General features: G+C 44.3%; 1 protein-coding gene across 4 annotated transcripts in view; it reads left to right on the top strand.

Moving 5' to 3' along the window:
- Positions 1–8,643: 8,643 nt before the first annotated feature.
- The window catches only part of CHODL (chondrolectin), a 44,195-nt gene continuing 40,721 nt past the window's right edge, over positions 8,644–12,117 (top strand). For all 4 annotated transcript variants that reach the window (XM_061629486.1, XM_061629488.1, XM_061629489.1 and 1 more), the window contains exon 1: positions 8,644–9,118. In XM_061629486.1, coding sequence (XP_061485470.1) covers positions 9,028–9,118 — 91 coding nt within the window. In that variant the 5' untranslated portion in view covers positions 8,644–9,027. The remainder of the gene's footprint in view (positions 9,119–12,117) is intronic.

The raw sequence follows: 12,117 nt of genomic DNA, 5'->3' as shown, positions 1-12,117 counted from the left end.
CAGGGGATTCGCACCTCCCCCCTAAAAGCCGTGAGCACGCCTGCTTCACAGCTGATGAGCCGGATCGGGCAGCACAAGGAATTCACTCAGGGGATTCAAACCTCCCACCAAAGTACCTCACACAAACCCGATTCACAGCTGATGAGCAGAGAGGGGGGAAGCTGTCCAGCCACTCATCTGGGGATGGGGGGGTGCCCCAAGAGCGGGAAGCGGCTTACGAGGCTGCACGGCTACAAAGGAGAAAAACACGCCACAGCCCACCCAGCTTCTCATCGCACACAAACAACACCTATGGTTACGGTGTCCCCCACTTTACACCATGTCTGCTTGGCAAGTCTTGCAGAACTGTGCATTCGTGGTAAACCAGAATAGTTATTCCATTTGGCAAGCGAGTTCTTGGATATTTCCCGTTTCAGCTTGCCAAACACTCCCTCTGGTTACAGTTAGCCATAAGTCAGGATAGCAGCTAATTCCGTTGCTATGGGCGAAAGGCTATAGCTCTGTGACAGAGCACCTATAGTAGCATATCTGCTTGGCAAGTCTCGCAGAAATGCGCATTCGTGGTAAAGCAGAAAAGTTACTCCATTTAGCATGCAGCTTCTTGGATATTTCCCTTTTTGGCTTGCCAAACACTCCCTATTGCAGCCATTTATAAGCCCCTGCAAGTAAATCATAATTTGGGCGCAAAGGTGATTTGTGTTTCCCCTTACAGTTTCCCCTTCCTTCTGCTGCTTTCACAAATATGCTTTCTTGCATTTCTGCAATCACGTTAATCCAAAACGGTTAAACAGCTTTTCCACCATGACTTCCTGCTTCTGCGCAAACCTGCATTTCTGCACCTGCGCATCCAACAGCACTGATTGGCCATGTTTTCCCGGGCGATGTTTCCACACAAGCGCAAACGTGCAAAGGACGGGATTGGCTGGAAAAGAGATGGGGGACTGGGGAACCGCCCCAGGACCGCCCATGCAACAGCGTCATCTCTTAAATCCACGGTATTGCGTCCAAGCGGCCGAAGGAACCGCGGATGATTCACGCTTTTAAAAAGTGTATCGCATTTTCCGCGGTTGTGCGAAAGCGGATTTAACAGCGCGAAAACGTGCTTTTGCACTCGGCGTCATCAGGACGACCAAAAAATAATGAGAACACAAAGTGGTCATGTCACACATTTTGCAGTCGTCTGGATGAGCCCTCAGTCCTCAACTGCCTCAGGGCCTGGTTTCTCTCTCTCTCTCTCTCTCTCTCTCTCTCTCTCTCTCTTTTCTGTGTAAGACCTGGAGTGGAACTGCTCCTGGCCCCAGTGAGTCAGAAGACACATAAAACATGGGCCGGATTCAAAACCCTACAGTGTGGATGTGGTGTTGGCTCTGCCTGTTATTGGCTCTGACTTCACTTATTGTTGGTCCCCCTGCTTTCCATGCTACCAGTCGAAATGGGCACCAGCCATCAATCCTGGGACAATCCAGATTTCCACTAGGAACACACAGGCATCCTTCAAAATTCACACATCTGAATGTTGCGATACAGTTCTCCGACCCATGTTTACAAAATGCATATATTAAGGGAAAATTCACATACAACATACAAAAATGCATTGTATTAGGAGAAATTGCTTGTAAAAATGTGTATAGTGCATTAGTTAATACTGGATGCAAAATGTGTTTATTAGGATAAATTTGCACTAAAATGCTGAAGAATTTTCATGAGGATTAATTTTTTAAAAAATTTGCAAATTGCTGAAGAAACCAGGAAAACTGAATTTAAGATTGGGAGATAACCAAAACTGACAGATTCTTCCATCCCTAATTTCCTCTCTTGTGTAAAGATGGTCTGCACTCACACAGATGTCAGTGTACCCGTAGGGATCCTGCTCATGTTGGCTGACCACACAGACAGTGTAAGCAAGAACTGGTGGGTGAGTCAGGAACAGCGAGGGACAAAGTTAACCTGCATGGCTCCACAGCTTCCCTCATATGTGATTTTAACATACATATGATAGGGTTCATCTAAATCCTCCCTTTTAAACAATTAGCTTTTATAAATATTCTGAACTATTTACAAATAGTTTGCCTAGCAAGATGTCTGGTTAGCATTAGCAGCTATAACATACCAGTGTACTATCACACTTAGGATCTTTTGAGCATTAGATCAGACCAAGTTTTTAGGCTTATCTTTGCCAGCATAAAATAAAGTAGAATGTCACTGCTCCTTTGCATCCTTCCTCATATTGGCTGTAAATTGCCTGAGATGCAATGAAAAGAAAGGAGATGTTCTGGGCTGACTGCACTATTTCATTTGTGTTCCAGAAGCTCTTCTCCCGTCTTGACTTTCAATACTGTTAAAATGAAATTTCAATCAGGATTAGGATTCATAGGACTACAAGCTAGAGCAAAAATGAAATTTAATTAAAATCCCCAATTTGACAACATTCCGATTTTGATCTCATTTTTTTTAAAAAAAGTTTGAGGCTACAACCCTATACACAAACTCAACAAGACTTCTGATTAGACATGCATAAGACTGTGCTGTAAAGGAATGTTTCTGAAATAGTTAAATGAAAGGTCCCACTTACCCTGGAGTAAGCCACATTGAATTAAGTAGGTTTTACTTCTGAGTAGACAAGGTTAGGATTCCACTGTAAGGCTGCAATGATAATTGCACTTACCTGGGAGTAAGCCCCATTGAACTGGGCTTACTTTTGAGCAGACATGGTTAGGATTGTGCTATAACATGAGTACTAAAAAGCCACTTTCCCTTAAAGGCTCTTGAATGTCATGTGTCATATACTGTCCAAAAAAAGCTGCTACTGCATGTCACAGTGAAATACTAAATACATTGCATATCAGATGTCAAAATGTTAGCTACCAAGTCTCATGAAATATCAATATTATTAAATGTCACAACAGGGATGCCAAATGTAGATTATTATAGCAAAAAGTCACATTTTCAGAATACATCTGACACCAACATATATAGAGTTAATCCCTCTATAAATGTATGATGTGATATGCAATAACTGCATACAAACAACTGGGACTTTTCAGAATGTTGTATACACCGTGAATAGGTGAAGAAGGCTGTGCAATGTGTTTGAGAATCCATCTATAGAAATATGCATACAAATCTGTCCTTATACCACTCAGTGCTGGATGTTGAAAACCACAATTTATCTTTGTCTTGAATAGATATATGACAGGCTCTATAACTTCTGGAATTTGATTATTTAAGAATAAATAACTCATGAGATCTATTATAATCATTACTTTAGATTACCATTAGGAATGTAGTATTTTAAATATCTGGAATTAGGAAACTTTCCAGGCTTTTGCAAGTGATGGTTTAATGCCTGCTAATCTGCAGTGCAAGATAGGCATTTTAAGATTTAAAATAGACATTCTGTTCAGTGTGTCACTTCATTTAGTTTCCAAGCAAGGGAAATTTGAATTTATTGTTATGTGTCAAAATGCAGAGGCCTTGGCTTAGACACATTATTTGCCATTTTTGAAGACTGAAACAATGTGTGAGGTGGACCACTGAGCTGCACAGGCTAACCTTGCTACTGATACATGCCGTAATAATGCCATTCTCTGCCAAATGTGGTGGAAATGCTTCTCTGTCATCTGTATACGTGGATGGCATGGGAAAAGGATCTCCACTTGTGCAGGTAGAGCTCTATCTGGGATGATATATGACTGGGCCAGTTTTGTCCTCACATGGAGCAGGTCTACCTATGTGCTTTCTACCATTCCAGGGCATGGACAGTGGGGAGCCATTTTCTGCTCCGCATATGGTCACCATGTGCATCAGCAGGGACAGCAGAGCTAGCTCAAGCAGCCTGGAAACCCTCCCTCGTGGGTTGTTTCAACATGTTTGGTTGAATGTTTGTCATGGTAGAAGGTTACTGCCTTTATCTCCTGCTTGTGGGCTTCTGTGGGGAACAAGATGTGACTAGAGATTGACTTTGGTCTGATCTAGCAGTACTCTTATGTTTTGCAGGTGGTGTAAGGAAGATTTATGGTTGCATTCCTAAGCACACTTAACTAGAGAATAAATAAGGCCCACTGAATACAGTGAGAATTACTTCTAAGTAGCATACAAAGGATCAGCCTGCTTATGCTATTCTTCCCAGTTGCCATCAAGAGGTCTTTTTCACCCATTGCACTCGGTAAAATAAGATCTAAACTAGTGCTTTGTTGTTTGATTGTTAATCATGCAATGAGTGCCAGCCAGGGACCTTTACCAGCTTCTTTTTAATTACTTGGTTGGCTTCTTGGTTTATCTTGAAAGCACCATCCTGTGCATCAGTGAGAATTTCTAGCATGGCAATGAGGTTAATAAAGATTTTGGTCCCCAAACTACTTGATTAGTCCTGTTGATTCTCTGTGGCTGTTCATAAAAAGGCAGCTGCTTCATTATCTCGATCTACCCATGGAACTATAAAGAGCAAGCTAGCATTTAATCCATGTTTTTCAAAGTATCCTAGCAGGAGGATATGTTAATATGCAGTGGAGATGGAAAATGCATCTGAAGTTTAAATGAGTCAGAACTGCAGATCCCTGGATAGTGGGAAATTCAGGTGGTTGATTTTTTGTTTGAACATCAAAACCATTCAGTACAATTTAGTTGAGTGTTTTTGTTTTTATTTAAAAAACAGCTGCTTATTTTTGTTGTCAATCATTTAATTCCTGTGGGATATATATAATTATTTTAATTCCTGATGTTCACTTCCCTGAGAACTGAAAATGCAACGGAAGGGTGGGATATCAGTGTTGGCTGTAATGTATGTATGTGGAGGGAAGGAGGGAGTGCCATTTGGGCTTGTCTTTAGGCAGCAAAAAGTTTTGGGCCCTCACTACACAGAATGGTGAATCAGTGTGATACAATGTGTGACAATACTGTTTAAAAAGGGATTCAGCTGAAGAACCAAACTGAGGTACCACAACAGTTTATGAAAATGAAAAGCTAGGTGATCTTATGATTATAAGTCAGCCTTCCCTAACCTGGCTTCCTCCAGAGCTTAGCAGCCATGGGTTAAGAACATAAGAACATAAGAAGAACCTGCTGGATCAGGCCAGTGGCCCATCTAGTCCAGCATCCTGTTCTCACAGTGGCCAACCAGGTGCCTGGGGGAAGCCCGCAAGCAGGACCCGAGTGCAAGAACACTCTCCCCTCCTGAGGCTTCCGGCAACTGGTTTTCAGAAGCATGCTGCCTCTGACTAGGGTGGCAGAGCACAGACATCATGGCTAGTAGCCATTGATAGCCCTGTCCTCCATGAATTTGTCTAATCTTCTTTTAAAGCCATCCAAGCTGGTGGCCATTACTGCGTCTTGTGGGAGCAAATTCCATAGTTTAACTATGCGCTGAGTAAAGAAGTACTTCCTTTTGTCTGTCCTGAATCTTCCAACATTCAGCTTCTTTGAATAATAATAATAATAATAATAATAATAATAAATTTATTAGTCGCCCATCTGGCTGGATGTCCAGCCACTCTGGGCGACGTACAAGATAAAAACAATACATTAAAACATTAGCATTTAAAACCATAACAATAAAAACCTAACCCACCCCAAAAGCCTGCCTGAAGAGCCAGGTCTTCAAGGCCCGGCGGAAGCTCATCATAGAAGGGGCATGGCGGAGATCATTTGGGAGAGAGTTCCACAGGGTGGGGGCCACTATTGAAAAAGCCCTCTCTCTAGTCCTCACCAGTCTAGCTGTTTTAACTGGTGGGATCGAGAGAAGGTCTTCTGAGGCTGATCTTGTTGAGCGGCATCCCTGACGATGCTGGAGGCGTTCCTTCAGATAGACTGGACTAAAACCGTATAGGGTTTTAAAGGTCAAAACCAACACCTTGAATTGGGCCCGGTAAACAACCGGTAGCCAGTGCAACTCCTTCAGCACTGGAGTGATGTGATCTTGCCGGTGGCTGCCTTTAATGTCCACGAGTTCTAGTATTATGAGAGGGGGAGAAAAACTTTTCTCTATCCACTTTCTCAATGCCATGCATAATTTTATACACTTCTATCATGTCTCCTCTGACCCGCCTTTTCTCTAAACTAAAAAGCCCCAAATGCTGCAACCTTTCCTTATAAGGGAGTCGCTCCATCCCCTTGATCATTCTGGTCATCTTATGGATCAATAACTAGTAAGGAAGCTGAGAGTAGGAATAAATAGACAGTTCTCCCAATGTAGAAAGTTGAGTCTTCTAAGGTTCAGTATCGGGGACCTTTCCTTTTTAATTTGTTTGTTAATGATGTCGAGTTGAGGTGAGCAGTGAGGCAACCAAGTTTGCTGATGGTACCAAATTGTTCAAAGTGGTTACAACAAACAAAAAAAGATTGTGAGGAAATCCAAAAGGATCTCTTCAAACTAGGTGAGCAGGCAATCAATTGGGAAATGCAATTCAATGTAAGCAAATGTAAAAGTGATGCACGCTGGGGCAAAAAATCCTGATTTCACATGTACACTCATGGGTTCTGAATTGATGACTAACTGGGAATGAGACCTTAGTGTCTTAGCAGACAGATCAGTGAAGATGTTGACCCAGTGTGTGGCAGCTGTGAAAAAGGCAAATTCCGTGGTGGGATCATTAGGAAAGGAACTGAAAATAAATCTGCTGATATCATAGTGCCATCATACAACTCTATGCTGCAACCACATTTGGAATACTCTGTACAGTTCTGGTTGCCTCACCACAAAAACAATATTGTAGAGCTGGAAAAGATTTGCAAAAGAGCAACCAAAATGATAAACCCATCAAAGAAATATTACAACAGTTGGGGCTTTTTAAATTAGAGTCCTGCTTGAGGACTTTCACTGTCTGGCTGATGTGAGAACAGGGTGGGCCTTTGGTCTGATCCAGCAGGGCTCTTCTCATGCTCTTTTATGTTTGTGACCAACTCACATTATACCACACCATTGCCCACATTGGCTGGGGTTGATGGGGAGACAGTCCAAAACAGCAGAAAGGTACCTGCTTGGAAGGCTGTTATATGGTAGGAAGCCCATCAGTAGTACCATGGCTGAGTGCTAGAGCATCTGCTATGCATGCAGAAGGCCCCACATTCAATCCCTAGCATCTTGGTATCAATTACATCTAATACAGAGGCTGTGACCCTACCTTCCTGTCCATCTGCTCCCATGGGTGGTACATGCCCTGGTCTCCTCTCACTTAGACTACTGTAATGTGCTCTACGTTGGGTTACCCTTGAAAACGGTCCGGAAATTACAGCTGGTACAGAATGCGGCGGCACGTTTGATTAAGAACAGCCGTCGCCGTGATCATATTACTCCGGTGTTAGAAGACCTACACTGGCTACCAGTTGTTTACCGGGCCCAATTCAAGGTGTTGGTGTTAACCTTTAAAGCCCTATACGGTTTCGGACCAGTTTATCTGAAGGAGCGCCTCCAACATCACCAAATATGCCGCCTGACAAGATCAGCCATGCAAGACCTTCTCTTGGTCCCACCAGTTAAAACAGCTAGGCTGGTGCGGACCAGAGAAAGGGCATTTTCGATTGTGGCCCCCACCCTCTGGAACTCCCTGCCTTATTATCTTCGCCATGCCCCCTCCCTGGTAGGCTTTCGCTGAGCCTTAAAGACCTGGTTATTCAGGCAGGCCTACAGGATTTCGGGGGTAGACTAGTTTTATCTTTTATAGATGGATGGTTTTAGATTATTTATTGATTGAGGTTTTGGTTTATATGTTGTATTTTTTACTATTCATGTACATCACCTAGAGCGGCCGTTGACCAGGCCAGATAGGCGACTAAGAAATAAAATTTAATATTATTATTATTATTACTTTGGGTAAGAAGCCCCAGAGAACTATTTCCCTCCAAGAATCCTTGAATGTGCCTATATATCGATATATAAAGAAAAGAACCTTGCACTGCATGTCAAAAGAGTGTGCGCGTTAACTAAGGTTTCACTACCAGCAAAGGGACTTTGTTATGTAATCAACAAATGGCCAAAACGGGAAATCCTCTGTCTAAAGGCAAGGAGCGGCCAGAGCTTGCCTGCTCTTCTCCGTAATGTTACAGAGTTGGGGTCTGCTGCATGTGCTTACGCCTTACACACACTCTGTAATCGGGGGGAAGGCATTCTGTACATGCTCAGGGATGCTTTACATCATCATCATCACCACCACCACCAACTGTTGCAGTGCTGCAGCCTCGATGTTCAGATGAGCTTTGGTTCCAGCTAAAGCGACGGGAGTCGAACAAGCCAGCTGAATAAAAGCATAAAGCGATAGGCTTTCCCAGAGCGGGGTTGGTGGTGTGGGGGGGGAGGCACACACGCGTTAATCTTCGGGGTGGGTGGCAGAAAGAGATCCCTCAGCGTCCTCCTCCTGCTGCCAGATGCGGTTTGGCAGCGTTGCCCTCTGTTAATGGTCTCTGCAGCTCTGGAAGCCCCTTTTCCTTGAGGAGGGGGCTGCTGAGTCCGCAGCTTTCAAGACCTCAAGGCCGGCCCACCCCCAACCCCCGCTCTGCCCCGTCAAAAGCTGCAGCGCCGCGTTTCGCGCCAGAAATCAATAGCGGGGTGGTGGTGGTGGGCGGCTCTGCCCAAGCCGAGGCGGTGGGCTGAGCGGAGCCTATATAACCAGGAGCCCGCAGCTCGGGCGTTCTCTCTGTCCTGGTCTTTCCAGCACCACCCTCGGGCGCAGGCAGGCCAAGCCGAGGAGAAGAGCGAGCTCGGCAGCGCCGTCTCCTCCCCCTCCTCCCTTGGACCAGACCTGCGGAGGCGAGCGTGTCTGCCCTTCCTGGCCCCTCGCTCTGAGGAGATGCGCTTAGCGGCTGCGGGCAGAGCAAAGGCGGCCTCTCCGGGATCCCGCGGCGGCGGCGGCTGCTTAGCGCTTTGAGAGGACGCGCTTGGAGCATCTTCCCAGGGGAGGACTGGGCGTCGCACCGGGTCGCTGCCTCCCGCTTTCTTCTTCTTCTTCTTCTTCTTCTTCTTCTTCTTCTTCTTCTGTCGCTGCTTTTGGGACTTGGTGAGAGGGGCCTCTCTTCTTCTCCTCTCTCCTCGCCGCGATGCTCCCTTTGCCGTGCGGAGGGTCCCCTCTGCTGCTGGGCGCTTGGTTGCTGTGGGTTCAGAGCTGCCTCTCGCTGCGAGTCCTGAGTGGTGAGTCAAGGGAGCGATGAGGAACTTTGTTTCGGGTTTGGGAAGGGGGAGGAGGAGGAGGAGGAGGAGGAGGAGGAAGAAGAAGTCGTGTCCCCATCACTGGGATGGGGAACCTGTGCCCTCTCCAGATGTTGCTGGATGACTTCTATTACCCCCGACCACTGGACATGCTGGCTGGGGCTGATGGGAGATGGAGACCCTCCCAACAACAACCGGAGGGCCACAGGCTCCCCATCCCTGTACTACAAGTACCTCCCAAGAATTCCGGATTTTCGGGTGCATCCTCATATATATATATTTTAAAAGCTATTCCTTATGTCTGCCTAGCTGTGTCCCTGCTTTTCACACAGTCGTGTAATGGTTGTGAGTGATCATTGGACAGTGGTCCATCGTTTCCCAAGAGAAAGGTGGCTCTTTCTGAGGGCCCCCCTCAGAATTCCAGGTGGGCAGAGTGGGCTGTTGTGTTTATTTTCAGTGGTGAGGCAAAGTGCCCCAAGGGTATATAGAAGAGTACTCTCTGTTCCTTGCCCTTATTTAACTGGCACCAGGGATGAGCTGTGGCAATCGAAACAGGTTTCCGAGCCACTGTTCTGGTGAGTCAATTTTAGTCCCCAGTCGATTTGACTTTCCAGAAAGTGTGCAAAAGAACACAGCTTCAATCTTGGAAACACCAAAGATGATTCCCAGCTCATCACCCCTCCATACGCCCTTTTAAATATTGGTTCATTTCATGTTATGTATATATTTTAATGGAAAGTTTTGTGCCCCTCATATTGTGTTTCTTATGTCAAAGGGTTTTGCTTTGACTTGTCCCCATTTAGAAAGCTTCAGACCCTCATTTTTAATGTTCAGAGGCTAGGTAGCATATATGTGTGGCATATATATTAGTGTGTTCAGCTACTTGTGTTGGAGATGGGGATACAAGTTGTCCCAGTGAAGAGTGCCTCTTCCCCATCGATAACCTAAGCAACTGAACAGCCACCTCTGAATAGGGGACACAGAAATAAGCAAATCCATAGCAGTGAGGGAATGGTTCTATGCATGCCATAATACATTTCTTGCCCCCTTTTTGGAGTTTGGGGTTGTTGCAGAAAACAAGGGTAAGGAATTGTGCAAAACCATAGTTACATTCCATTGGCAGTGAATTCAATTATTCAGGCAGCAATGAACCCATCCTAAACTTCTGAGCTTGTACTTCTATTGAACTTTTGCTTGAATTAGTATTGGAAAGTTATTCATTTTTAAAAGATATCACACACACAGAATTTCTCCCCCAATGGAATGGAAACGGTATGAATGGTAGCTAAGAAGCAAACATACATCTTTGAATGTGAGTCCCCAAATATGATTTTCCATCTTATTATCTGCTTAACTAATGGTGGCAAAGCTGAGAAGGCTCTGCTGCTGAAGATCAGGTTCTGAAACAAGCTGTGAATCAAAGGTCACTGTGGTGGGCTAAATAGAGTCTTGGTTTGCATAAGTAGAACATGCCTTATTGTACACTGAATTTTAAATGTGAAATACAGTAACAATCAGACAAAGGAATATTTTTTTCCCTAGTGTCTCATCATATATCAAGGGCACATTATCTCTGGGTTATAAACAAAAAGGGATATTTTAAATAGTAAGTAACTGGTATAAAGTAATTTAAATAAAATTTTAGTTTAAATAAATTTTAGTAGTTTAAATAAATGGGATCCTGCTGGGAGGAAGGGTGGGATATAAATAAAATAATAAATAAATAAATAAAAATTTAAAAACCCACAGCATCTCATTGCAATATGGATAAAAGTAGTATAAAAAACCTCAGAAAGGATTCTTCTCTTCCAGCATATATTTTCAGCAGTATTTACTTTTTATGTCAGGTAATAGTTTTGGAGTGCAACATTATAAAGTCATAGAGTTAGAAAGTAATCTAAATCTTCAGAATGTCCGTTACTACAGCTTCTTCAGGTGATTCCAATCAAGTCTTGCTTTGAATATTTGTTTCCAAGGAAAGTACGTCCTGAGGAAGATGATGAACTGCTTAATTCCTTATAGTTAGGAAACTGCCTTTCCTGACCTGGTACCCTCCAGATGTTTCAGACTACAATTACCATCAGCCCCAAACAGCACAGTTATAGTCCAAAACATCTGAAGGGCACCCAGCTGGTGAAGGCTGCACTAGGCCCTGTCCCCCACAATCCATATGTACCTTCATCTATGCTGGAGTTCAGACTTTGGCTTCAAAGCTGTAACCTCACAGGTGCAAAAAAACATACCCTATGACAGTCCCTGGGGAAAGACAACAATTCAACACAGGGATGCCAATTCTGGTAGTGAAAGCAATGTTTGGCTCTCAATAGAAGGACTGGAGTGATTAATACTCAGGACTGCTTCATATATTAAATTTTTTTAAGGAAAAAAATCTTGGTTAACATGTACACTCTTCTGAAATGCAATGCAAAGTTGGTTTCTTTCTATGTTGTTTATATATTTGCCATGAACATGCCTATTGGGCAACTGGTGCATGTACTGTCTATCCATTCATTGTATGGAAGGTGAAGAAACTCCGCATTAGGTGCACTGCACATCATGCTGCAATGTACAAACAACAAAGAGTCCAGCAGCATCTTAAAGGCTAACGAATGTACTCTGGAATGAGCTTTATTAGGCTAGCTTTATTTATCTAGGCCTACAGGACACGGTAGATACATCGGTGGCCCGCTGTAATGAGTTCGCTGAGCACTTCCAGCATAAGATCTTATGCATTCGCCGGGACCTAGACTCCCATTTTATAGCAGTTAACCCTAGCGAGGTGTCTGGAGCACAGTCTTGTCATGTTTTGTTGGATGAGTTTCAGTCGGTTCAGTTCGAGGACGTGGACAAGGTGCTTGGACAGGTACGTGCAACCACTTCGGTACTAGATCCTTGCCCCTCTTGGCTAATAAAAACTAGCAAGGAGGGAACAGTTGGCTGGGCCAAGGAAGTGATAAATGCCTCCTTGCGAGAGGGAGTGG

This window comes from Rhineura floridana, chromosome 5 (assembly GCF_030035675.1).
Source record: "Rhineura floridana isolate rRhiFlo1 chromosome 5, rRhiFlo1.hap2, whole genome shotgun sequence".
NCBI classification, from domain to species: domain Eukaryota; kingdom Metazoa; phylum Chordata; class Lepidosauria; order Squamata; family Rhineuridae; genus Rhineura; species Rhineura floridana.
The sequence above is the reverse complement of the archived record's forward strand: the minus strand, read 5'-3'. Positions and strand labels throughout refer to the sequence as shown.